General features: G+C 45.1%; 2 protein-coding genes across 2 annotated transcripts; one reads left to right on the top strand and one right to left on the bottom strand.

Moving 5' to 3' along the window:
* The first annotated feature begins 1,486 nt into the window (after positions 1-1,486).
* Positions 1,487-11,518, top strand: LOC139540899 (myeloid-derived growth factor-like). The gene is made up of 6 exons (XM_071344943.1): positions 1,487-1,747; positions 3,891-3,941; positions 4,189-4,250; positions 4,492-4,573; positions 10,285-10,357; positions 10,596-11,518. The coding sequence occupies exons 1-6, from the start codon at positions 1,604-1,606 to the stop codon at positions 10,673-10,675; spliced, it is 492 nt and encodes a 163-aa protein (XP_071201044.1). The 5' UTR covers positions 1,487-1,603; the 3' UTR covers positions 10,676-11,518.
* Positions 11,519-12,685: 1,167 nt separating this feature from the next.
* LOC139540898 (uncharacterized) lies at positions 12,686-15,716 on the bottom strand. Its single transcript, XM_071344942.1, has 2 exons — positions 14,490-15,716; positions 12,686-13,566 (listed from the first exon to the last, which is right to left on the bottom strand). The coding sequence occupies exons 1-2, from the start codon at positions 15,609-15,611 to the stop codon at positions 12,790-12,792; spliced, it is 1,899 nt and encodes a 632-aa protein (XP_071201043.1). The 5' UTR covers positions 15,612-15,716; the 3' UTR covers positions 12,686-12,789.
* Positions 15,717-25,190: the final 9,474 nt, after the last annotated feature.

Genomic DNA, 25,190 nt, shown 5'->3' with positions numbered 1-25,190 from the left:
TTCTGGATGGGAAAACAAGGAAACTAACTGTACACTGTTCTTGCCATAATATGGACTTGGTCTTTTACCAAATAGGGCTATCTTCTGTATACCACCCCTCCCTTGTCACAACACCACTGGTTGGCTCAAACACATTGAGAAGGAAAGAAATTTCACAAATTAACTTTTAACAAAGCACACCTGTTAATTGAAATGCATTCCAGGTGACTACCTCATGATGCTGGTTGAGAGAATGCCAAGAGTGTCATGAAAGTTGTCATGAAGGCAAAGGGTGGCTATTTTGAAGAATCTCAATTATAAAATATATTTTGATTTGTTTAACACTTTTTTGGTTATGACATGATTCCATATCTGTTATTTCATAGTTTTGAAATCTTCACTATTATTCTACAATGTAGAAAATAGTAAAAAATAAAGAAAAACCCTGGAATGAGTAGATCGACTCGGTACTGGTACCCCGTGTATATAGCCAAGTTGTCATCACTCATTGTGTATTTATTATTACTTTTATTATTACATGTTATTACTTTTCTATTATTTCTCAATTTTCTCCCTCTCTGGATTGTTGGGAAGGGCCCGTAAATAAGCATTTTACTGTTAATCTACACCTTTCGTTTACCAAGCATGTGACGAATAACATTTTATTTTATTTCCATGTGATGACACTCACACAAAAATTCTTGGTGCTTTCAAGACAACTGGGAACTCGAGGTCCGACTTTCCAACTGGGAACTTGGAGATCTCTGACTTCAGTGCGTTAATGACATTTGGGAATTTAGGGAAAAAACTAGCTCAGACTGGAAAATATCGTTTTGACCGGTCATCCAAATAGGAATTTGTTATTCTAGAGCTCCGACTTTCCAACACAGATGCCATTAACGCACTGAAGTCTGAGATATCGGAGTTCACAGTTATTTGTACGCAGTTTATCTGGCAACTATCCATTTATATATACACTAGACAACTCTTAGGGGGCGCTGTGTTGAAGCCACCATGCCTCCATCTTAGCACTCCCCACCGCTGTAATCTTTTTTTAGAAGCGATAGAAATGCATTTATTAATGTCTACATTATTTTTTACCACATGTATTATATTACAGACACCTTAATGCATACTTTTACATTGTATTATGTGAGCTAAACATAAAACATTTAAAAATTGATATAAACATATTCCTTAAAGCATCATTTTTAGAGATTACTAATGTTACTATCCCCAGTAAAAAAAAAAAAACTTAAATACTTGTAGTTGAAATACTGTACAATTCCATTCATTCCTATGGAGGATCGAGTGGTGCAGCGGTCTAAGGCACTGCATATCAGTGCTAGAGGCGTCACTACAGACCCTGGTTTGATTCCAGGCTGTATCACAACTGGCCATGATTGGCCCAGCGTCGTCATGGTTAGGTCGTCATTGTAAATAAGAACTTGTTCTTAACTGACTTGCCTAGTTAAATAAAGGTTAAATAAAACATGTAATACCGGGGAGTGCCAATATGGCCGACTGGTGTCTTCAACTCCTCTCAAGGGCCAATATATAGCCTCTGTAATCCAGAGTTTATATACATCACTTCCTGCAAACCATTCAATATCAGTAGACCAAAATGGCCATCATCAATAACTTGTCTTTTCTTGCATTATTGTTTGTAACATTAACAGTTGCGTTGGCTAGTGCCGATGACCGAACGAAAACGGTGGAATTCAACGTAAAACCCGGCGGAGAGGTGCACACGTTCTCCGAGAAAATGGTAAACGATATTAGCTAATTAACGTTAGTTATGCTAGCTTGGTAGAGAGCTGTGATGCATGAAAGCTCACAACAACATTCAGCTAGGAAACAGTACTGCTAGTCAGCTAGTGAAGTCGTGTATGCTGCATTGTGTGCTCAGCACAATTTTGTCGTTAAGGAGCTGTTTATCTGACTATTTATTAGATAACGTGTGTGGCACATATGCATACGAATTGACTGCTTAGCCAAAGAGGGTTAGCCAGCATGCTAACTTGCTGGATAATTCCCTGCAAGCTATCTTGTTGTTGAATATTCACATAGCTATGCTTGCTAATTAAAATAACAACCAGGCATATGATGACACCACACAGTTTTCAATTAGAATTCATATCTAAAAACAACCAAGATTTTGAAAAGTCTTTGGTCGTCGCATGATGATGAGGAAACGACCTCTGATATGCTGACACGTCTCTACTAGAGTGCCACAAGGAGGCCATTCATTGGTCTAGAATTTAGCTATATTTCCCCCATGCTAATTTTCCAGAGTCAATAGCTGTGTTCGAATACTCATACTAACCTACTATTTGTGACGTAAATTGCTTATTGGTCATAGTATGGATATTTTTTATTTACAACAAATCAGTACAAAAGGTACGTTTTTTAAAATAGATTTATTTAACTAGGCAAGTCAGTTTATTTAATCTCTCTCTCTCATATATATATATATATTATCCAGTTTATTTAATCTATATCTATTATCCAGTTTATTTTGTAACTCCCTCACGACGCCAGGTCAGTGGAGTCAATCACCACCTTCCGGAGACACCTGAAACCCCACCTCTTTAAGGAATACCTAGGATAGGATAAAGTAATCCTTCTAACCCCCCCCCCCCCCTTAAAAGAGTTAGATGCACTATTGTAAAGTGGTTGTTCCACTGGATATCATAAGGTGAATGCACCAATTTGTAAGTCGCTCTGGATAAGAGCGTCTACTAAATGACGTAAATGTAAATGTAACTCAATCAGTTCCATCTTCTCCTCCCCATGAGACTGGCTGGGGACCTCTGAGATGATCACCTTTTCCTCCTCAGCTCTTCTGGTCTTAGCAAGATGACTAGCAGATTAAATCTTTTTATATACATATTTTTTTTACACCTTTTTCTGCCCAATTTCGTGGTATCCAATTGGTAGTTAGTCTTATCTCATCACTGCAACTCCCGTACGGACTCGGGAGAGGCGAAGGTCGAGAGCCGTGCGTCCTGCGAAACACAACCAACCAAGCCACACTGCTTCTTGACACAATGCCCACTTAAACCGGAAGCCAGCCTCAACAATGTGTCGGAGGAAACACCGTACACCTGGCGACTGTCAGCGTGCACTGAGCCCGGCCCGCCACAGGAGTCGCTTGTGCGTGATGGGACAAAGACATCCCTGCCGGCCAAACCCTCCCCTAACCCGGACGACGCTGGGCCAATTGTGCCCAGCGTCGACCCTGATTGGTTGAAAGCCGTGGTAAATGATGCCATGTTCAAAACAACTGGGAACTAGGAAATCTCCAACTTCTGACTTCAGTGCGTTAGACAACTGGGAACTTGGGAAAAAGTTTTGAACCGTCATCCAAGTCGGAAACTGGCATCTTTCTAGAGCTCCGACTTTCTGACGACTGACATCATGATATGACCTAGTTTTTTTCTCAAGTTCCCAGTTGTCTTAAAAGCACCATGAGACAATATACCACGAGTATGATGCAAAACAACTTGTTTATTGTTCTAATTACACTGGTAACCTCTTTATAATAGCGCACCTCAGGGGTTTGTGGTATATGGCCAATATATCACGGCTAAGGGCTGTATCCAGGCACCCCGTGTTGCGTTGTGCTAAGAACAGCCCTTAGCCGTGGTGTATTGGCCATATACCACACCCCTCGGTCCTTATTGCTTAAATATACAATAGTAGCCTATGCATTTGAAAATCAAGTCCCACTATTTATTTCAAATTGCAGATATTTGAAATAATAATGAGCTAATCAGCTACGGTAGCTGTAACTTGACTCCCAAACAATGAACCCACATTTGTCTTGTCTATTAATTATGTTCATTCCTATCTCTATTTAATCACCAAGAAAATGTAATTAATTTCTACAATTCCTACTTCTTTCACAGAGAGAATATGAATGTTCATTTACTTATGCATCACAAGGGGGAACCAATGAGGTAAGTTGTATCCTAATCACAGTCGAGGTTATTTCAACCTAATAAATAGGACATTTCATTCTAGTCTAGCGTTGAAACATAGGCTACCTGCTGTAAACGGATGAATAGCTTTCTAGTGTAAAACTCAATTCTAAAGTAGATCAACAGAGAGTACATTTCAACCTTTGTCATACTACTCGGATATCTAAAGAATGATCAAAATCTTGATATTCTAATAACAGGTATTCATGTTGTGTTGTTTTAACAGCAATGGCTGATGAGTGTGGGCCTAAGCGATGATGACGGCCTGTTCTCCTGCTCAGTGTGGAGGTAAGCTGTAAATCAGTCAGAGGCTACACTCTGAACAACGGACGTTAGGATGCAGAGATCCATGTACACTGAATTACTTACTCATTCAAGTGCCGCATGGTGGTTATTCACCCGAGATGTCCCAGGTCAATCAGTTCCAGTTTGTCATCTTGGCTTTGCCTAATAAATAACTAATAGCGGAATCAGACTTCTGTAGTGATTTAATCAGTCTTCATTTTGATTTCTTCCTTTTTGTTGACAGACCCCAGGGGAAGTCCTACTTGTTTTTCACTCAGTTCAAGGCAGAGCTGAAAGGAGCCAAGATTGAATATGCCAGCGCATATGTAAGTATCCAACATACAGATGGGTAATCTAATTTGCTATCATATCTGCATCTCTACATAATAATGCATTGGAGCAGAAACATTGCGAACATGTTTTGTTGTATAAAGAAGATTAACATATGTCCAATATCAGCATATCGTTGCTGTAGCATTGACTTGTCTTCCCCTCTGGTCTCCTGGTTCAAGTGCACCATTTACTGTCTGTGATAATGAGGTAAAACTGCACATCCCCATGGAAACATTTCTTCTGAGTTTCCAGTGTGTACCTACACATTGTCTGACTTCTGTCTGTTTTTATCCTGATTTACTGGCAAGCTAAATCAAAGCTAGAATAGGGTTTTATATGGATAGAGATTATCAGAGAGATTTATGGCAAGTCACATACTGTATGTACAGTGGGGAGAACAAGTATTTGATACACTGCCGATTTTGCAGGTTTTCCTACTTACAAAGCATGTAGAGGTCTGTCATTTTTATCATAGGTACACTTCAACTGTGAGAGACGGAATCTAAAACAAAAATCCAGAAAATCACATTGTATGATTTTTAAGTAATTCATTTGCATTTTATTGCATGAATTCTTACTGGTTGGTAGGTGATCAAATACTTGTCATGCAATAAAATGCAAATTACTTAAAAATCATACAATGTGATTTTCTGTATTTTTTGTTTTAGATTCCGTCTCTCACAGTTGAAGTGTACCTATGATAAAAATGACAGACCTTTACATGCTTTGTAAGTAGGAAAACCTGCAAAATCGGCAGTGTATCAAATACTTGTTCTCCCCACTGTATGTGTTTATTTGGACAGTGAGGCTAAAACTTTTAATTTGGCTCTACATTCCAGCATTTTGGATTTGAGATCAAATGTTTTATGAGGCGACAGTACAGAATATCACCTTTTATTTGAGGTATTTTCCTACATATGTTTTACCGTTTAGAGATGAAAGCACTTTATGTATCTATTCCCCCCATTTAAAAGGTGTCGTTAATTTATAACTATTTTCAGGTTTCAAACACTAGCGCCAGGATTGGTAATTTACCTGAGCTCGCTTGCACGGAGATGGGAGGGGTGGCAATATCTGAGGTGTGTCCTTAACATGCCAATTTCAGGCAGCGCTGGTGGGTATATTTTAAGACCAACCCTAAACTGGTAACACGCATGGTTATGTACTTTTCGCATGGATTTTGATAGCGGAAGCGCAGCCTATCCAGCCGTGACGCACATTCCCCACATGCACATCGAACAAGATAGATTTTAGTGCACATTAACCTCATATTTAGAAACATAATAAACTCATGTTTTTTCCCCCCATTTTAATTTGATTAAAAACCATAGCCTCCCCTTCTCTCAAAGGTTGTTTTTTTGGGGGTGGGGGGGTTGTGCCCAATGCGTTCGCCAAGTAGCCAACACTATCATAATGGGTTTGACTCATGAGACCGCTTTGAAATATATCTTAAATCACCGAAGCTTAATTAAAATATCAAGTTTGGGAGTTTATCCTTTTTACTGTAGCTATGTACAATTACCTACATTATTTTAGCCAGCTTATTATTATTTTGGATGTGCATAAAAACCCCTCCATGTAGGCTATATTCCCATAATGCAGTGGTGGAACAAGTATCCAATTGTCATACTTGACTGAAAGTAAGAATACCTTAATAAAAAAAGACTAAAGTGGAAGTCACCCAGTAAAATACTAGAGTAAAAGTCTAGAAGTATTTGGTTTTAAATATACTTAAGTATCAAAAGTAAATGTAATTACTAAAATATACTTTATGAAAATGTAAAAGTAGAAATCATTTAAAATTCATTTTATTAAGCAAACCAGATGGCACCATGTTATTTTAATTTATGGACAGCCAGGGGCACACTCCAACACACAGACATATTTAATTACAAACGAAGCATGTTAGTTTAGTCAGTCCGCCAGATCAGAGGCAGGAGGGATGACCAGTGTGCGAATTGGACCATTTTCCTGTCCTGTTAAGCATAAAAAACGGTAACAAGTACTTTTGGGTGTCAGGGAAAATGTATGGAGTAAAAAGTACATACATTTTCTTTAGGAAGGTAGAAGTAAAAGTTGTAAAACATATAAATAGTAAAGTACAGATACCCCGAAAAACTACTTAAGTAGTACTTTAATAAACTGTATCAATCCACAACGGACTAGAAAGAGAATTTTCCGTGCCCCCAGCCGATTTGGAGTTGGTTGACAACACGAAGACCTCAATAACAGATGCCCATAAACTTCCTTCAAGTCATTGCGCTAATGCTATTTGGCATTGGCTCACAACACTACTAACTTCCTTCATACTGGACACAGTGACATAAAAATGGTATCCACGACTTCATCTGACTCTGGGGAAGTACTGTATTTAGAGGGCCTCTGCCAAAATACCGAAGTATTCCTTTACGCCATCAAAACCCAGCCCTTTCATTGAACTCATAATTCCTCCAGGGAAAATAGCTACATTTTATAGCCCTATCGTTAAGGTTTACATTGCATTAGGTTTGTTAAAAAAAGAGCCCTTAGTGTAGGCCTGTTAAATCAGTCATAGTTATCCCTAATCATGGTAGCATCCACATTAATGTAGAAGTGTTCAGAAACATATTCTATTCTTATTTACAATAAAAGTGATCTCAAATGACACGATATACACTGCTCAAAAAAATAAAGGGAACACTAAAATAACACATCCTAGATCTGAATGAATGAAATATTCTTATTAAATACTTTTTTCTTTACATAGTTGAATGTGCTGACAACAAAATCACACAAAAATGATCAATGTAAATCAAATTTATCAACCCATGGAGGTCTGGATTTGGAGTCACACTCAAAATTAGTGGAAAACCACACTACAGGCTGATCCAACTTTGATGTAATGTCCTTAAAACAAGTCAAAATGAGGCTCAGTAGTGTGTGTGGCCTCCACGTGCCTGTATGACCTCCCTACAACGCCTGGGCATGCTCCTGATGAGGTGGCGGATGGTCTCATGAGGGATCTCCTCCCAGACCTGGACTAAAGCATCCGCCAACTCCTGGACAGTCTGTGGTGCAACGTGGCGTTGGTGGATGGAGCGAGACATGATGTCCCAGATGTGCTCAATTGGATTCAGGTCTGGGGAACGGGCGGGCCAGTCCATAGCATCAATGCCTTCCTCTTGCAGGAACTGCTGACACACTCCAGCCACATGAGGTCTAGCATTGTCTTGCATTAGGAGGAACCCAGGGCCAACCGCACCAGCATATGGTCTCACAAGGGGTCTGAGGATCTCATCTCGGTACCTAATGGCAGTCAGGCTACCTCTGGCGAGCACATGGAGGGCTGTGCGGCCCCCCAAAGAAATGCCACCCCACACCATGACTGACCCACCGCCAAACCGGTCATGCTGGAGGATGTTGCAGGCAGCAGAACGTTCTCCACGGCGTCTCCAGACTCTGTCATGTCTGTCACATGTGCTCATGTCCTCAGTGTGAACCTGCTTTCATCTGTGAAGAGCACAGGGCGCCAGTGGCGAATTTGCCAATCTTGTGTGGTCACTTTTGACCACACAAGTCAAAAGTTGTTGTTCTCTGGCAAATGCCAAACGTCCTGCACGGTCTTGGGCTGTAAGCACAACCCCCACCTGTGGACGTCGGGCCCTCATACCACCCTCAAGGAGTCTGTTTCTGACCGTTTGAGCAGACACATGCACATTTGTGGCCTGCTGGAGGTCATTTTGCAGGGCTCTGGCAGTGCTCCACCTGCTCCTCCTTGCACAAAGGCGGAGGTAGCGGTCCTGCTGCTGGGTTGTTGCCCTCCTACGGCCTCCTCCACGTCTCCTGATGTACTGGCCTGTCTCCTGGTAGCGCCTCCATGCTCTGGACACTACGCTGACAGACACAGCAAACCTTCTTGCCACAGCTCGCATTGATGTGCCATCCTGGATGAGCTGCACTACCTGAGCCACTTGTGTGGGTTGTAGACTCCGTCTCATGCTACCACTAGAGTGAAAGCACCGCCAGCATTCAAAAGTGACCATAACATCAGCCAGGAAGCATAGGAACTGAGAAGTGGTCTGTGGTCACCACCTGCAGAACCACTCCTTTATTGGGGGTGTCTTGCTAATTGCCTATAATTTCCACCTTTTGTCTATTCCATTTGCACAACAGCATGTAAAATCTATTGTCAATCAGTGTTGCTTCCTAAGTGGACAGTTTGATTTCACAGAAGTGGGATTGACTTGGAGTTACATTGTGTTGTTTAAGTGTTCCCTTTATTTTTTGGAGCAGTGTATTATTTACCATTCATTTCTATTGGGCACAACAAAATCTGAAACACGACCAAAACAAACTGCAAATGCATCCAACAAGATTGTAGAGTCACAAACCTGATGTAGTCATTGCGTGCTAGGAATATGGGACAAAGTATTACATTTGACTAAATGTAATACACTATGTGAATTAGTCCAAATAATTGACACCTTCAAATGGGGGGGACTAGATTGCCTACATAAAGTGCTTTCAATTCTAAATGGAAAAAATTGTTTGAAAATACCCTCAAATGAAAGGTGACATTATGTATTGTCGCCTCATTAAAAAAAACATTTTCTCAAATCCAAAATGCTGGAGTATAGAGTCAAATTAAAAGATTGAAAGAAATGTGAGTCGTATTCAGTATGTTTAGTAATTGCTTGCTTTTCTAAAGTCTACTAATATTGCCAGCAGGCATCCCAGCTCAAATAGACAAGCTAGCTACTCTTAACTTGATTGATTGCCTGAAATGGCTTCTTGGTAGCTAGTTATGAGGTTGGGAGATTGGGAATATCCGGGCTAGGCAAAGCCTACTTTATAAAATTCCTAGGTGGCTAGTAGTATTACAGAGAAACAACAAATGTAACAAAATAGTTTATTGGTTTTAAACAGGACAAATCTGAGGGGGAACGTGCCGCTGTCCCCCGTTAAGGGCTCTGTAGGGGGGTGAATTTGAGAGAACTGTATATATTGCAGTCAGAGAATACATTGTTAGCATGTTGCATTCAGATCTAACAATGTATTCTTCTCCAAAGTGAATGATGCAGTGTTCAGAGTACAGGCAACGGTCTCAGATTAGTCACATCACATGTATGTTGCACACAGAGTTCTAAGGCAGTGATTCCCAAACCTGTTTGTGCTGCGACCCACCCACCGTAAGCTTTTGATATCTCCCTCTGATTTACTAAGTAAACTAGACCAATGAAGTCACGACCCAGTTTCTCGTCACAACTCCACACGAATCAATGGCAACCCACCAGTGGTTTCCAAAACTCCATTCAGGGAAACACTGTTCTGAAACCACTGTTCTGAGGAATCTGACAGGGGGAGGAGGCTTTGTACATCGCAGCACACACACACCGCTCTACCACAGGGCTCTCGTTGAACAGCTGCCCTTGCAAGGACAAAGCCCCAGACAGACGCTGTCATCAGAACAGCACTGTTCAACCTCTCCTCCTGCCGTCACTGTCCCCTGGGAAAAGACAGAAAAAAAATGACTCACTAAGCGTTGTGATGAAAATAACCAGTGCCCCTGAGAAGCAGATTAACTCCTCAACCTTGTCTCTCCACTAACTCTCCTTGCCTCTGTCGTGATGACTCTTTTTTTCCATTCACCCTCCCATTCCCTCGTTTGTTATTTATTTTCTCGTCAATCCCCTGCTCTCATCTCTCCCCGTCATCCTCTCCACAGTCCCAGACTGCAGCGGGAGGACAGAGGGATGTGACTTTGAGCGAAGATGAATTCACTGTGGGAGATTCTACAGGTGAGATGACTAGTCTTACTGCTGATCTACTACACTCTCCACCTGTCTGTCACAGCAGCTCAAAACTGGATGGAATTGATGATGGATCTATAATTCTGCCTTCATAGCTATGATTTTCCAAACTGAAGATTTAATCTACAATTTATTACAACAATCTACTGAATGTTGTTTTTGATTGAACGTTGTACTTGTGTTATGATGATGCGGTAACTCATTTCCTCTCCTGTCGCCCTTTCAGTGACCCACAAAGACGGGAAGTTCCGCGCTGAGCTCTCCAAACTGACCATTATTGGCCGGACACGACACGATGAGCTCTAATTGGCTGGAAATCTGAATGACTATTGTCATATCGTGAGATCCAGGCGAGCTCTCAAGGCAGGCAATGTGCTCTACTGTCCACGACAGTGGCAAATGGATGGCGTTTAAACAAAGGACAGCCTATCAGCTTGGTGGTCTACAACTTTACTGTTCAATAAATCTATATATTTTGGGGGATTTTTTTTTTTAGGAATATGGCTTTACTGTATGAGAATGTATATGGGGATGTCTGATTTGGCAGGTTTAGAAAGATGTCTCAGAGGAGTTCTAAGTCTTATGCTAAGCCAGGGAAATGTGAGTAGTCTATTGTCTTCATCGTGCACACGTAAACACAATTATGTTTTTTCCAATCAGTTGCTTCTCTCTGGAAGTAAATGGTTAACCCAGACAGAGTAGAGCAGGGAGCCCAGTTTCTGTGTTTTTGATCTGCATAGAGCACCTGATTCAACCAACCAATCGTCATTCAATGCGGTTGATGACGTTTTACTCCTACCAACAGTCTTAATGAAGCTAGGTTGAGCTTTAGAACAGACACTAATTTGGTCCACCAGGATTGGAGATGTACTGTCTTGCCTTGATTTATGAGACAGTTAGCTAGCAGCACGTACCATATCCATCCAGGTTTATCCCTCTGTCCAGAGGAGGACCTTTGTGTTGATAGTGGAGTCCCCCTCCTCGCCAGCGAGAGTCCCTGGAGTCCCAACAGGAAATGCCACAAGGCGCTGACAGGCATCGAGAGACAAACAGAAAGTTACATTTTTTTAAATAGTCTTTTCTACTCTGTGTTCTGATTCACAATGTGCAACGTATGCTCCAATAAAAGTCATGTCTGGGAATGTGAAATGTTTGTTCTCCTGTTTTGTTTTGACAGAGCTGTGCTTGATCAGAAAGTCCCTGCTGCGTGATGGTTGTCAGCTTGGATTACTTTCAGAAAAGTTGAGTGTGCTGATCTCATGCTCTTGTTTTCCAGTGCACATATTTTCAGTTCAGCAGGTTCCATAGCATTATATCCAGTGCAACTAGAATGTTCCACATAAGAATGGAGCTATTACGCTAAGTAATTCAAAATGCTTAACGTTTTTGGACATTACAAATGTGTGTGGACATCAGTCTTGACAATACATTGTTTTCCCTCTACTACAATGGCTCCTTTATTTGCCAATGGTTTACTTTTTCTGTTGGTTGAGTTGCATTCCATCTCAAACCAAACTATAAACACGTCATTACTATTGTCCATCTGTTACTACTCAAACTGTTTACGTTGAACTTTCCCGTGTCTATTTAAGTATCAAAAAACATAGCCAGAGCCAACATTGTTTAAAATTGCATTGGCATGTATTCCTAAGATCCCTGATTAGAACCATGTTTCCAGTCCAAAAGCATCTGCTGAAGTACATGTCAAGTCCACAAGAGGGCATCAAATTAAACATGATCTACAACATTCCATGACGTTACACCTGGGATACATTTAGATTGCTTCTGAACTACAGACACGATGATACGACCCAATGAGTGAGTCATGACGTCTCTCGTGTAAATGATCTCAGACAGTTTGGCCTGCATTTCCCTGTCTCTCTTTCTTCCTCTGTATCTCCTGACTGACATTTACAGGGAACAGATGACGCTTGTGGAGGAGGGGGGGGTCAGGCTAGAGGCAGTGGAAATGCAATTGCGTCACCACCACGGGCCCTTTGAAGGGTAGGACTAATGATCAGCTGCCCCCCTGTCTCTGTCCCCGTCTCCCCCCTGACATACATCCAAGCACAGGGTAACCAAGTCAGCCAAGAGACGTGACGCCAAAGAGACGTTCTCACTTCCTATTTGGCCCTGTTAATATCCTGCAATGTGAGCATCTGTATCGGGCCCCTAGTCGTTACAAGTACAGTGGAGCCAGCTGTTTCCGTCTCTTATCCTCCTATTAAGATGGGGTCAGAGCCAAGGCAGAAAGGGGGACACGGTGTCAGCACAAACGCAGCATGGCTTTGCTGACATATACTCACCCCGAGACGCCTCCCGTCACCTTGGAAATTTGGTCTCTGCTCAATATGGCGAACCTTAAATCACCCTCTACTCCTGCAACTCTGGCTGTGGCTCTATCCATCCGACGGCCTCCCTCACACCGTGGTCGAGAGCAGTCTTCTTTTCACAGTGTATGGGGGAGCCTTCCTGGGATCCTTTCCTTTACTCGCCCAATCAAAGTGTCCATTGTGCGGGTAAGGAGGAGGCTTGCGGCCCCTGGTCCCTGGAACTCTCCCTGGGCCGTGAGGGGCCATCTGGCCCTGGGTTAGCCCCAGTGATTTAGCAGATGTTGGCCTCAGCCCCTCCACCCTGGTCTGGGTCTCAGGGTCTCTGGGTGGTCTGACAGGGAGAGGCTCCACAATGGGTGGCCCCGCTTGGTTCGCTATGGTGACAGAAAGACCAAGGGCAGATGGGTGAGGGGAATTACTTTTTTGGGGGGAAAGCCCAAGGTTGTGAAAGAGAGTAGGGTTGAGGGGGTAATGTAGACTGCTCTTTTTGGGGGAGGAAGCAGGGTTGTGTGGGTAATGCTGACTCTTGACTGATGGAGCAGGGGTGTTGGGGTGAGGTGGGTTGGTACTGAGGGGGGAAAGAGCAGGGGTGGGAGGGCGAACAGGGCTACTCTTATGAGGGCTGGGAGCAGGTTGGTGGGGGAGGCAGACCAGGCTGGAGGCAGGGTTGTGAGGCTGGAGTGAGTTAGTCCTGATGGGGGAAGACAGAGATGCCTCCCCCAGCCTGGCCTCCTCACCCCTGAGCCTCTGGTGGCTGCTGCCCTTCGCCACTCCACTGGAGCTGCTGTCGCTGGGCAGGCTGGGGCTGGCCTCCTCTTCATTCAGGTCAATGGACGAGGTCAGCAGCTCAATCTGCTGCACCACCTGTGAGAGGGATTAGGCTACATGGTCAGAGATGAGGCTGGAGAGACGGGGAGAAAATGAGACTGGAGAAAACGTTTGATCTGTGTGCTCGTGTTGTTGCTAGACTAATTGTTTTTTCCTCACTTAACTATTCAAGTTCTCTGGCGTCTTCCTTCAGGTCCCTGACCTGGTCTGAGAAGAGATTTTCCCTGGCCACACTACAACAGCATCGCTGGATGTTTCTCTACACATTTATTCAACTTTCTAACGTTTGCAATACCCTCGCTGTCGGGCTGCGCTGATGCTGAGCTTTCAGATGCAGCCAGATACTGTGAGGGGACGATTTACGTGTCACTTTTACAGGATGAGGTTCAAGGTTCAGGCGTTTGAATAAGTGGATTAAAAGCATGGTTCCAGCTGCTCCCCTATCAACATCTGTTGGTGGAAGGACTGGAGAGGAGACGGTACCGCTGCTGAGCATCACTTTCAACCATTAGGTAAATGGAGCATAGCGAACGCCACTTCCTACCTTTAAAAATTCAGTGAAATCTTAACTTCTGTGCTTTCATAGAAAGACTGTCCCACTGTGGTGGATAGACACTTTGCAAGCAGTGGTTCTGAGTGCCAGTATTACAGTGTATATCAATGTAGACGCCTCTTTTTAATGATTGTAAAAGTAACAAAGTAGGGACTGGGATTATGCTCTTTCTGGGACGTGCAAAAATAGCCCACGGTACAACTGCTCTTCGCAGTCCCTTCAGGACCTGAAATAGCGTGATAATCTGTTTATACGAATATCAAAGGAACATCAAAAGATCCTAGCTGTAATATTTGTAGGCTATATGACAATAACAGGATCTCGCTCTCCCTCAGAAACAATTTAAAATCCTTCCATCAAAGACAGACCATAGCTGTAACTTATAGGCAAACAGAAATGTCTTTACCTCCTTCATCTCCTGATGGATGTCCTTCAGGCCTCCTAGAACCTCCTCCAAGTTCTCCACCACTCTCCGGATCTGATCCCGGACAACCTTTTGGTGCTTCTTTGACCCAGTCAGGCCTGACCCACTCCTGGAGCCCTGGTCACCTCTGGGGGGCCTGGTTTGGATGTCCTCTGGGACGGGACATGGCTTACTGGGACTCTGCTGGGGTCTGAGACCTCCCATATCTCTCTGAGGAACCTCTGTGGAGAAGATGACATGCAGAGAGCTAGGTCCATTGTAACCCTCCACAGGTCTAGTCAAGTCTTGCTGGTGTAGTTTGGTCTCTGGTCCGCTTACTGGTCTAGTCAAGTCTCTCTGACTGTTTCGGACATTCTTTTTGTTGGACCTCAAGGTGGAACTGAAACTCTGGTGTCTTGGTAAGCCCTGTGTGGCTGTAGCTGAATCCACCCAGCTGGATGTATGAAAGTCTCTCTGACAAGCCTGTCTGGAATAGCCCCAAAGCTGGTCCTCCAAACAAACAGGCACTTTACAGCCGTCTTGACCTTTGAACTGTGTTGGCTGAGCGAGGACGGGGGCCTTCACGTACTTCCTGACTGAAGGGTGTAGTAAAGTCTGGCGGGCGTTCCCAACAAAGGAGCGTTCTGTGTAGTGGTCCCTGACAGACGCCCTATGTCTCAGGCCTGGTGCTGGAGACTGGCCATGGCTCCACCTGGAAGGACTGCCCTCTTGGCTGCTCAAATCTGGCTGCACACGATGCTCCCACAAGCCGAAGTGCAGCCTCCTAGGCTCCAGACCCAGTTCATTCAAATGGGGACCCGTCCTTTCCTTCCCATGTATGTTGTTCATCACCTCTTGTGATGTAAAGCCTACCTTCTTGACTCTGTTGGGATAGGTAAGGTTGGCGTCAGCCCGCCTGCACTGCCCATTGAGTCCCATTTCACTGTGGTGGGCCCTGAGTCCATTGTGGAGCCAGAGGTTGAGATGAGGGTTGCTGTGTTGAAAGCCTCTGTGCTCCCCAGGCACTCTGGTGTCTGAGAACATGATAGAAGCAGTCCAGCAAGCAGTCACAGAGGAAGACTCCTTAAAGAATGAGCTTTTCCTCCAGCTTCCCGCCCTTGCCATTCACATGTAATGTTTTTCTCATTGACTTCTCTCTCTCCTGCTCTTTCCCTCTTTCTCCCCCCCCAAAAATGTATTCCGCTTATTTCTTCTTAGACCCCCACTCACTTGCTCTCTTTTCCTGTTCAAGCCTGTGTCTGCCTCTCACTCGCTTTCCCTCCCTGCATCTCTGGCTCAGTTGCTGTGGCACGCTTCCTGTCTCTCCCCCTCTCTCCCTGGCTCTCACTCATTCCCCCTCCCGCCCGCACTGCGCTGGCTCCCCTTCTCGCTCTTTCTTCCTCCCACTCTTTCTCACTGCTGTACCTCCCTCTCCCTCTGTACCTCTCTCTTTCTCCCTCTGTCACGCTCTCTCTCTGTCTGTCTCTCGCCCCTTTATATCCCGCTTGCGGAGGGAGACTAGTGGAACTTCAATCAAGATTCCTGTTTTTTAATCCCTGGTAGACGCTGTGTCTCCACGTGAGCCTCCCCACTCCAGCTCTCATCTGATTACTCCGGTTCTGGCTCAGCAGTCCATAGCAACACTGCACCCATAGCATACAGCAGTTAGTTACACAAGCATAAAAAACCCTGACCAGGTACAAGCTGTAACACACCTCCCCCAGCCTGTCAGCTAAAGGACTGCCACCAATGGAGCCGAGGCACCTCTTGTTGTTTCATCTTATTTTCTGCTTCTCTGACTTCTATTTGTTCCAATTATGCAGTGGCAGCTGCTATTTGCAGCTCATCTTGGCTTGCCAACTGTCTGGTTTAGTTGGCATGTGTCTGACAAGCCCAGAGATGCCTCCCAGGTGTCTCTTTACTCACTGTGCAACTCCCTCCTTGGATGCACCCTAAATGAGACAATGACAGCCACGGAGAACCCTGACAGTGGCTGTCACTCGGTGGAGAACAGTTTCAGCATTTGCCACGAGCTTCCTCAGCACAACAAACTACTCACGTGGAATCCCCTTTAATGGCAATAGGAAAATGAATGGAGAAATACTGCAGAAAGACCATTGCATAATCTAATAAATACATGTACTCAGTGATGGGGGTCATTCCAGGCTAAGAAGATTCCATCTCAAAACATGAGCGCCTGTCCTTAGTTGTTATCCACACAGCAGTGGTCAACTAACTCTGGAAGTAATAGAGGCTGTATTAATCCCTCTAAAGCTCTGCTTGAACATAACTCCCATTCCCCAGCTGCTTCCAAATGACTGTTTCCTTTGTTTCAGTGAACACCTCTGGTGCACAATCACTCCATTCCCCATTGTTCACAAGGTCACTCATGTGAACATAAACAGACACCAGAAAACACACACACCTGGATTGTAGTGCTCTCATGTGCTGGGCTTTGGTCATCATGTAGCTACCTCTGATTAAACCTCGGATTTCAACCAATCACCCTCCCACTGTGTGTGGACCATAAATAACATCCAGGCTGCTAAATGCACAATGGTAGCTCATTTTAAAGTCAATGTGGAATAATAAGTACGTGTCGCGGTTGTTCGTCTCGCAGCAGTTGACGTACGGTGGAGCCCAGTTAGAGACCTTCACTCCATCCACTGCATTATGGTAATGTGTGTTTTTAGAGCCACCACAACTTTACAGGACTACACAGTAACAGAGCCAGAGTAGACTACCTACAGTGCATTCGGAAAGTATTCAGACCCCTTTTCTTTTTCCACATTTATTTGTTACAGCCTTATTGTAACGGCTGTCAATGTCGTTCTCCTCCTCAGACGAGGAGGAGCATGGATCGGACCAAGATGCGGAGTAGGAGGTATTCATGATATTAATGACAAACCAACAAACACTAACAAATTAACAAAACAACAAACGTGACTAACCTGCAACAGTCCTGTGTGGCCCAAACGCTAACACAGGAAACAAACACCCACAAAACACCAGTGAAACCCTGGCTGCCTTAGTATGACTCTCAATCAGAGACAAACGATACACACCTGTCTCTAATTGAGAATCACACCAGGCCGAACACAAAACCCAACATAGAAATACAAAACATAGACTGCCCACCCAACACTCACGCCCTGACCAATAAAGACATACAAAACAAGAGAAAACAGGTCAGGAACGTGACATAAACCCCCCCCTTAAGGTGCGAACTCCGGGCGCACCAGCACAAAGTCTAGGGGAGGGTCTGGGTGGGCATCTGACCACGGTGGTGGCTCAGGCTCTGGGCGAGGTCCCCACCCCACCATAGTCACTCCCCGCTTCCGTATCCCCCTCCCAATGACCATCCTCCAACTCAACCCACCTAAATGAAGGGGCAGCATCGGGATAAGGGCCAGCACCGGGATAAGGGGCAGCAGCTCCGGGATAAGGGGCAGCAGCTCCGGGATAAGGGGCAGCAGCTCCGGGATAAGGGGCAGCAGCTCCGGGATAAGGGGCAGCAGCTCCGGGATAAGGGGCAGCTCCGGACTGAGTGGCAGCTCCGGACTGAGTGGCAGCTCCGGACTGGGTGGCAGCTCATGACTGTAGGGCAGCTCATGACTGTAGGGCAGCTCATGACTGTAGGGCAGCTCATGACTGTAGGGCAGCTCATGACTGTAGGGCAGCTCATGACTGAGTGGCAGCTCATGACTGGGTGGCAGCTCATGACTGTAGGGCAGCTCATGACTGTAGGGCAGCTCATGACTGTAGGGCAGCTCATGACTGTAGGGCAGCTCATGACTGTAGGGCAGCTCATGACTGGCTGGCGTCTCTGGCAGCTCCTGACTGGCTGGCGTCTCTGGCAGCTCCTGACTGGCTGGCGTCTCTGGCAGCTCCTGACTGGCTGGCGTCTCTGGCAGCTCCTGACTGGCTGGCGTCTCTGGCAGCTCCTGACTGGCTGGCGGCTCTGGCAGCTCCTGACTGACGGACGGCTCTAGCGGCTCCTGACTGACGGACGGCTCTAACGGCTCGGGACAGACGGGCGGCTCTAATGGCTCGTGGCAGACGGATGGCTCAGATGGCGCTTGGCAGACGGATGGCTCAGACGGCGCTGGGCAGACGGATGGCTCAGACGGCGTTGGGCAGACAGATGGCTCAGACGGCGTTGGGCAGACAGATGGCTCAGACGGCGTTGGGCAGACAGATGGCTCAGACGGCGTTGGGCAGACGGATGGCTCAGACGGCGCTGGGCAGACAGATGGCTCAGACGGCGTTGGGCAGCCGGGCAGTTCAGGCACCGCTGGGCAGACGGGCAGTTCAGGCACCGCTGGGCAGACGGCAGACTCTGGCCGGCTGAGACGCACAATAGGCCTGATGCGTGGTGCCGGAACTGGAGGTACCGGGCTGAGGGCACGCACCTCAGGGCGAGTGCGGAGAGGAGGAACAGGGCTCTGGAGATGCACTGGAAGCCTGGTGCGTGGTGTAGGCACTGGTGGTACTGGGCTGGGGCGGGAAGGTGGCGCCGGATATGCCGGACCGTGAAGGAGGACACGCGCTCTTGAGCACCGAGCCTCTCCAACCTTACCAGGTTGAATGGTCCCCGTAGCCCTGCCAGTGCGGCGAGGTGGAATAGCCCGCACTGGGCTATGCAGGCGAACCGGGGACACCACCTGTAAGGCTGGTGCCATGTACGCCGGCCCGAGGAGACGTACTGGAGGCCAGATACGTTGGGCCGGCTTCATGACATCCGGCTCGATGCCCAACCTAGCCCTCCCAGTGCGGCAAGGTGGAATAGCCCGCACTGGGCTAAGCACGCGTACTGGGGACACCGTGCGCTTTACCGCATAACACGGTGTCTGACCAGTACGACGCCCTCTCACTCCACGGTAAGCCCGGGGAGTTGGCTCAGGTATCCAACCCGGCTTCGCCACACTCCCCTTTAGCCCCCCCCCCCCCAAGAAATTTTTGGGTGAGCCTCTCGGGTTTCCAGCCACTCTGCCTTGCAAGCGCCTCATAATGCCGCCTCTCCGCTTTCGCTGCCTCCAGCTCCGCTTTGGGGCGGCGACACTCCACTGGCTGTGCCCAGGGTCCTTTACCGTCTAGGATCTCCTCCCAAGTCCATTCCTCTTCTCTCCATTGCTTTGGTTCTTGCCGTCCTTCTCCAATCCGCTTGGTCCTGGTTTGGTGGGTGTTTCTGTAACGGCTGTCAATGTCGTTCTCCTCCTCAGACGAGGAGGAGCATGGATCGGACCAAGATGCGGAGTAGGAGGTATTCATGATATTAATGACAAACCAACAAATTAACAAAACAACAAACGTGACTAACCTGCAACAGTCCTGTGTGGCCCAAACGCTAACACAGGAAACAAACACCCACAAAACACCAGTGAAACCCTGGCTGCCTTAGTATGACTCTCAATCAGAGACAAACGATACACACCTGTCTCTAATTGAGAATCACACCAGGCCGAACACAAAACCCAACATAGAAATACAAAACATAGACTGCCCACCCAACACTCACGCCCTGACCAATAAAGACATACAAAACAAGAGAAAACAGGTCAGGAACGTGACACTTATTCTAAAATGGATGAAATAAATAAATAAAAATCCTCATTTACACACAATACCCCTTAATGACAACGCGAAAACAGGTTTAAACATTTTTGCAAATGTATTAAAAATAAAAAACAGATACCTTATTCAGACCGTTTGCTATGAGACTCAATTGAGCTCAGGTGCATCCTGTTTCCATTGATCATCCTTGTTTCTACAACTTGATTGGAGTCCACCTGTGGTAAATTCAATTGATTGGACATGATTTGGAAGGATTGTCCGTAGAGCTGTGAGACAGGATTGTGTCGAGGAACAGATCTGGGGAAGAGTACCAAAACATTTCTGCCTCATTGAAGGTCCCCAAGAACACAGTGGCCTCCATCATTCTTAAATGGAGGAAGTTTGGAACCAACAAGACTCTTCCTAGAGCTGGCCGGCAACCCAAACTGAGCAATCAGGGAAGGGCCTAGGTCAAGGAGGTGACCAAGAACCCGATGATCACTCTGACAGAGCTCCAGAGTTCCTCTGTGTAGATGGGAGAACCTTCCAGAAGGACAACCATCGCTGCAGCAATCCACTAAAATCGGGCCTTTATGGTAGTAGCCAGACGGAAGCCACTCCTCAGTAAAAGGCACATGCCAGCTTGCTTGGAGTTTTGCCAAAAGGCTCCTAAAGGACTCTCAGACCATGAGAAACAAGATTATCTGGTTTGATGAAACCAAGATTGAACTCTTTGGCCTGAATGCCAAGCCTCACATTTGAAGGAAACCTGGCACCATGAAGCATGGCAGTGGCAGCATCATGCTGTGGGGATGTTTTTCAGCGGCAGGGACTGGGAGACTAGTCCGGATCGAGGGAAAGATGAACGACGCAGAGTACAGAAAGATCCTTGATGAAAACCTGCTCCAGAGCACTCAGGACATCAGACGGGTGAAGGTTCACCTTCCAACACGACAATGACCCTAAGCACACACAGCCAAGACAACGCAGGAGTGTCTTCGGGACAAGTCTCATTGAATGTCATTGAGTGGCCCAGCCAGAGCCTGGACTTGACCCCGATTGAACATCTTTGGAGAGATGTGAACATTTCTGTGCAGCGATGCTTCCCATCCAACCTGACAGAGCTTGAGAGGATATGCAGGGAATGGGAGAAACTCCCCAAATACAGTTGTGCCAAGCTTGTAGCGTCATACCTAAGACTCAAGGCTGTAATCGCTGCCAAAGGTGCTTCAACAAAGTACAGAGTAATGGGTCTGAATACTGTAAATGTGATATTTCAGTTTATTTTTAATAAATGAGCAAAAAAAATGACCCGTTTTTGCTTTGTCATTATAGGGTATTGGGTGTAGATTGACAATTTAATCAATTTTAGAATACGGCTGTAACTTAACAAAATGTGGAGAGGTCTGAATACTTTTCCGAAGGCACTGTATATCCTGGTGGAGCTTCTGTCTCTGTATACAAGGCACAGAGAAATCAGAGAGAAGCAGGGTTATGTAAGAGTGTGGTTGAGATATTCCTCTAGACAGACCCCACATGTTTTGTCAAAGTGGTGAAAAAAGGGTTTCAGTCAGTCTGAAGCCCCCAAGGGCATGTTGGTAACTTTATATAGGCACTTGGACAGCAGAGATGATTCAAGTGCAACACAGTATAGCAACTTTAGTTGTTGCTGTCTCAGAGAATGACTCATTACATTTAGAAAAAAATGCTGTATTTTTCTAAGTATGCCTTAGTAACTGAATTCCCTCAGTTCTTATACAAGCACTGTCATTCCTGAGTCCAGCAGGAGGTCTTACCGCTGTGTAAAATAACATGTTTGTCGGTTCCTGTTTATTTTTAACATTGTTTTTCTTTGGATATCTCCCGGCTTACATCTTTGAAACAACCCGTCAGTCAGGTGCACTCAGAGGATGCACTAGAGCAGGAGAAAAAGAAGACGGAGGTTTTGAAAGACTGACTTCCAAGTCCCAAGTAACTGTCATAGCTCAACTTGTCAGAGGGGATAGCCTCTTTAAGCATAAAGGATGAGGCAAAGAGTTCACAAAATAAAAGCAAATAGAGCCATTTTCTAACCTTGGATCTACAGTTGAAGTCGGAAGTTTACATATACTTAGGTTGGGGTCATTAAAACTTGTTTTTCAACCACTCCACAAATTTCTTGTTAACAAACTATTGTTTGGGCAAGTCGGTTAGGACATCTACTTTGTGCATGACACAAGTAATTTTTCCAACAATTGTTTACAGACAGATTATTTCACTGTATCACAATTCCAGTGGGTCAGAAGTTTACATACACTAAGTTGACGGTGCCTTTAAACAGCTTGGAAAATTCCAGAAAATTATGTCATAGCTTTAGAAGCTTCTGATAGGCTAATTGACATAATTTGAGTCAATTGGAGGTGTACCTGTGGATGTATTTCAAGGCCTACCTTCAAACCCAGTGCCTCTTTGCTTGACATCATGGGAAAATCGAAAAAAATTAGCCAAGACCTCAGAAGAATATTGTAGACCTCCACAAGTCTGGTTCATCCTTGGGAGCAATTTCCAAACGCCTGAAGGTACCACGTTCATCTGTACAAACAATGAACAACAAAGACGGAATGCAATATGACTTTATTGTGCGCTGCTAATAGGCTTCAAGGTAAAAAGGTGAATGACATTCCGCGCATGGCTAACAGGAAAGAGAAGAAACAAGACGCTATGCTGCTGATACTGTAATGACCTGTAGCCCACGCCAAATAAATGAAAGATACCCAATAAAACAACAGTGACCTTCTCTTGTGAAGGCCAGACATAAGAGAGAGAACAATGGCTAAACCTGGTCTTAACTTCCAATAATCCATCCCCCTGCCTACATCCCCCTCAGAAAAAATATTGTAGACCTCCACAAGTCTGGTTCATCCTTGGGAACTATTTCCAAACGCCTGAAGGTACCACGTTCATCTTTACAAACAATAGTACGCAAGTATAAACACCATGGGACCACGCAGCCGCCATACCGCTCAGGAAGGAGATGCGTTCTGTCTCCTAGAGATGAACGTACTTTGGTGCGAAAAGTGCAAATCAATCCCAGAACAACAGCAAAGGACCCTCTGAAGATGCTGGAGAAAACAGGTACAAAAGTATCTATATCCACAGTAAAACGAGTCCTATATCGACATAACCTGAAAGGCCGCTCAGCAAGGAAGAAGCCACTGCTCCAAAACCAGTGGCTTCTGGTTTTGGAGCAGTGGCTTCTTCCTTGCTGAGCTTCTTGGAGAAATGCCATAATGACCATCGTTATGTTTGGAGGAAAAAGGGGGAGGCTTGCAAGCCTAAGAACACCATCTCAACCGTGAAGCATGGGGGTGGCAGAATCACGTTGTGGGGGTGCTTTGCTGCAGGAGGGACAGGTGCACTTCACAAAATAGATGGCATCCTGAGGGAGGAAAATTATGTGGATATATTGAAGCAACATCTCAAGAAATCAGTCAGGAAGTTAAAGCTTGGTTGCAAATGGGTCTTCCAAATGGACAATGACCCCAAGCATACTTCCAAAGTTGTGGCAAAATGGCTTAAGGACAACAAAGTCAAGGTATTGGAGTGGCCATCACAAAGCCCTGACCTGAATCCTATAGAAAATTTGTGGGCAGAACTGAAAAAGCGTGTGCGAGCAAGGAGGTCTACAAACCTGACTCAGTTACACCAGCTCTGTCAGGAGGAATGGGCCAAAATTTTACCCAACTTATTGTGGGAAGCTTGTGGAAGGCTACCCAAAACATTTGATCTAAGTTAAACAATTTAGGCAATGCAACCAAATACGAATTGAGTGTATGTAAACTTCTGACCCACTGGGAATGTGATGAAAGAAATAAAAGCTGAAATAAATCATTCTCTCTACTATTATTCTGACATTTCACATTCTTAAAATAAAGTGGTGATCCTAACTGACCTAAGATAGGGAATTTTTACTAGGATTAAATATCAGGAATTGTGAAAAACTCAGTTTAAAAGTATTTGGCTAAGGTGTATGTAAATTTCCAACTTCAACTGTACATAGAAAAGAAACACAAGCATGTATGAAACTCAATAACAATTCAGCATATGAACTGGAATGTAGTGCCGTGTACCTCATACATCAAGTAAAAGTGCTCTGTGGATTTCTGAGATTTGCTTGTATATAAGACAATACTGCAGGTGCATTACCCTTTCAGGACATTAAAATGATTGGAGCTACACAGCGGATGGCGTAGGACTCATGCCATTCAACCATTTTAGAGGTCTGAAAATATCAGACAATTATTTTGGAGTGATCTATCCCTTTAAAACTAATCTCTATGGATGCAGTTGATTAGGATGCCAAGCTGTGATGTGTCTGGTACAAGGTTGGGGTAGATACTCATTCCATACAGTATAGTTAACACATGGCCTAAGTGAATGTGAGTGGACTGACTAATGAGGTCTTCACAGGCCTGTACGGTTCAGCTGCCTCCCTTCTTAAGATGCACGACTTCTCCTTTGTAGTCGGTTCATTATGTACAAATTATAAACCATGCCTTAATGGAAGGAAGCTTCATACCAAAATGTATTAAAGTTCACATTAATATCCACTTTGATAATCAAGTCAAGGACTCGCAGGTCCAAAGTTCAATTTTCAGCCTGACTATTGAAGCAAGTCACACTGGGGAGAAAAACAAAATACATGATTGGACAATTACCAGTACCATTTCAAGTCCTTACAATAATTTATTTACAAGTAGGAACCAAATACATGTCAAAAATGCCTTGAGTGGCTAATCTAGCCTGACACGGTCTTTCGTAAATGATCAAAACCAATAGCTACGAATTAATTCCCACAGCTGGCATTGGAGCTAGATGATAGAAGCTCTTCCCATTCACAAGCTGATAGAAAATGTATTTCCTGAATCCTGACCAAGGTAGAATTACTGTAGCCATATCACTGCTAAGGGGAAAGCTTCATTTCCGCTCCATTGGCCTCCAGCTTTACCTTTGACCTGGGTACGTCCGTTTGGAAATTAATTAAGGGGGAAAAAAGGACCCAAAACAAAAATTGTTTGTCAGATAGGAAGGCTTGTGTTTAGTTTGGGAACATGGCTAACAATGTCCTGACCGGGCGGAAGGGATTTGCCTGACCCAATTCGGGTCAGACGC

This window comes from Salvelinus alpinus, chromosome 16, assembly GCF_045679555.1.
Source record: "Salvelinus alpinus chromosome 16, SLU_Salpinus.1, whole genome shotgun sequence".
NCBI lineage: Eukaryota > Metazoa > Chordata > Actinopteri > Salmoniformes > Salmonidae > Salvelinus > Salvelinus alpinus.
Note: the sequence above shows the minus strand (reverse complement) of the source record. Positions and strands in the feature narration are given on the sequence as shown.

Coding starts and splice junctions, on each gene's coding strand:
- LOC139540899 (XM_071344943.1), top strand. CDS start 1,604: ATGGCCATCATCAATAACTTGTCTTTTCTTGCATTATTGTTTGTAACA. Junction 3,942..4,188: donor CACAAGGGGGAACCAATGAG/GTAAGTTGTATC, acceptor TTGTTTTAACAG/CAATGGCTGATGAGTGTGGG. Junction 10,358..10,595: donor CACTGTGGGAGATTCTACAG/GTGAGATGACTA, acceptor TCGCCCTTTCAG/TGACCCACAAAGACGGGAAG.
- LOC139540898 (XM_071344942.1), bottom strand. CDS start 15,611: ATGGCAAGGGCGGGAAGCTGGAGGAAAAGCTCATTCTTTAAGGAGTCT. Junction 13,567..14,489: donor TCCATCAGGAGATGAAGGAG/GTAAAGACATTT, acceptor TCCCTCTCACAG/GTGGTGCAGCAGATTGAGCT.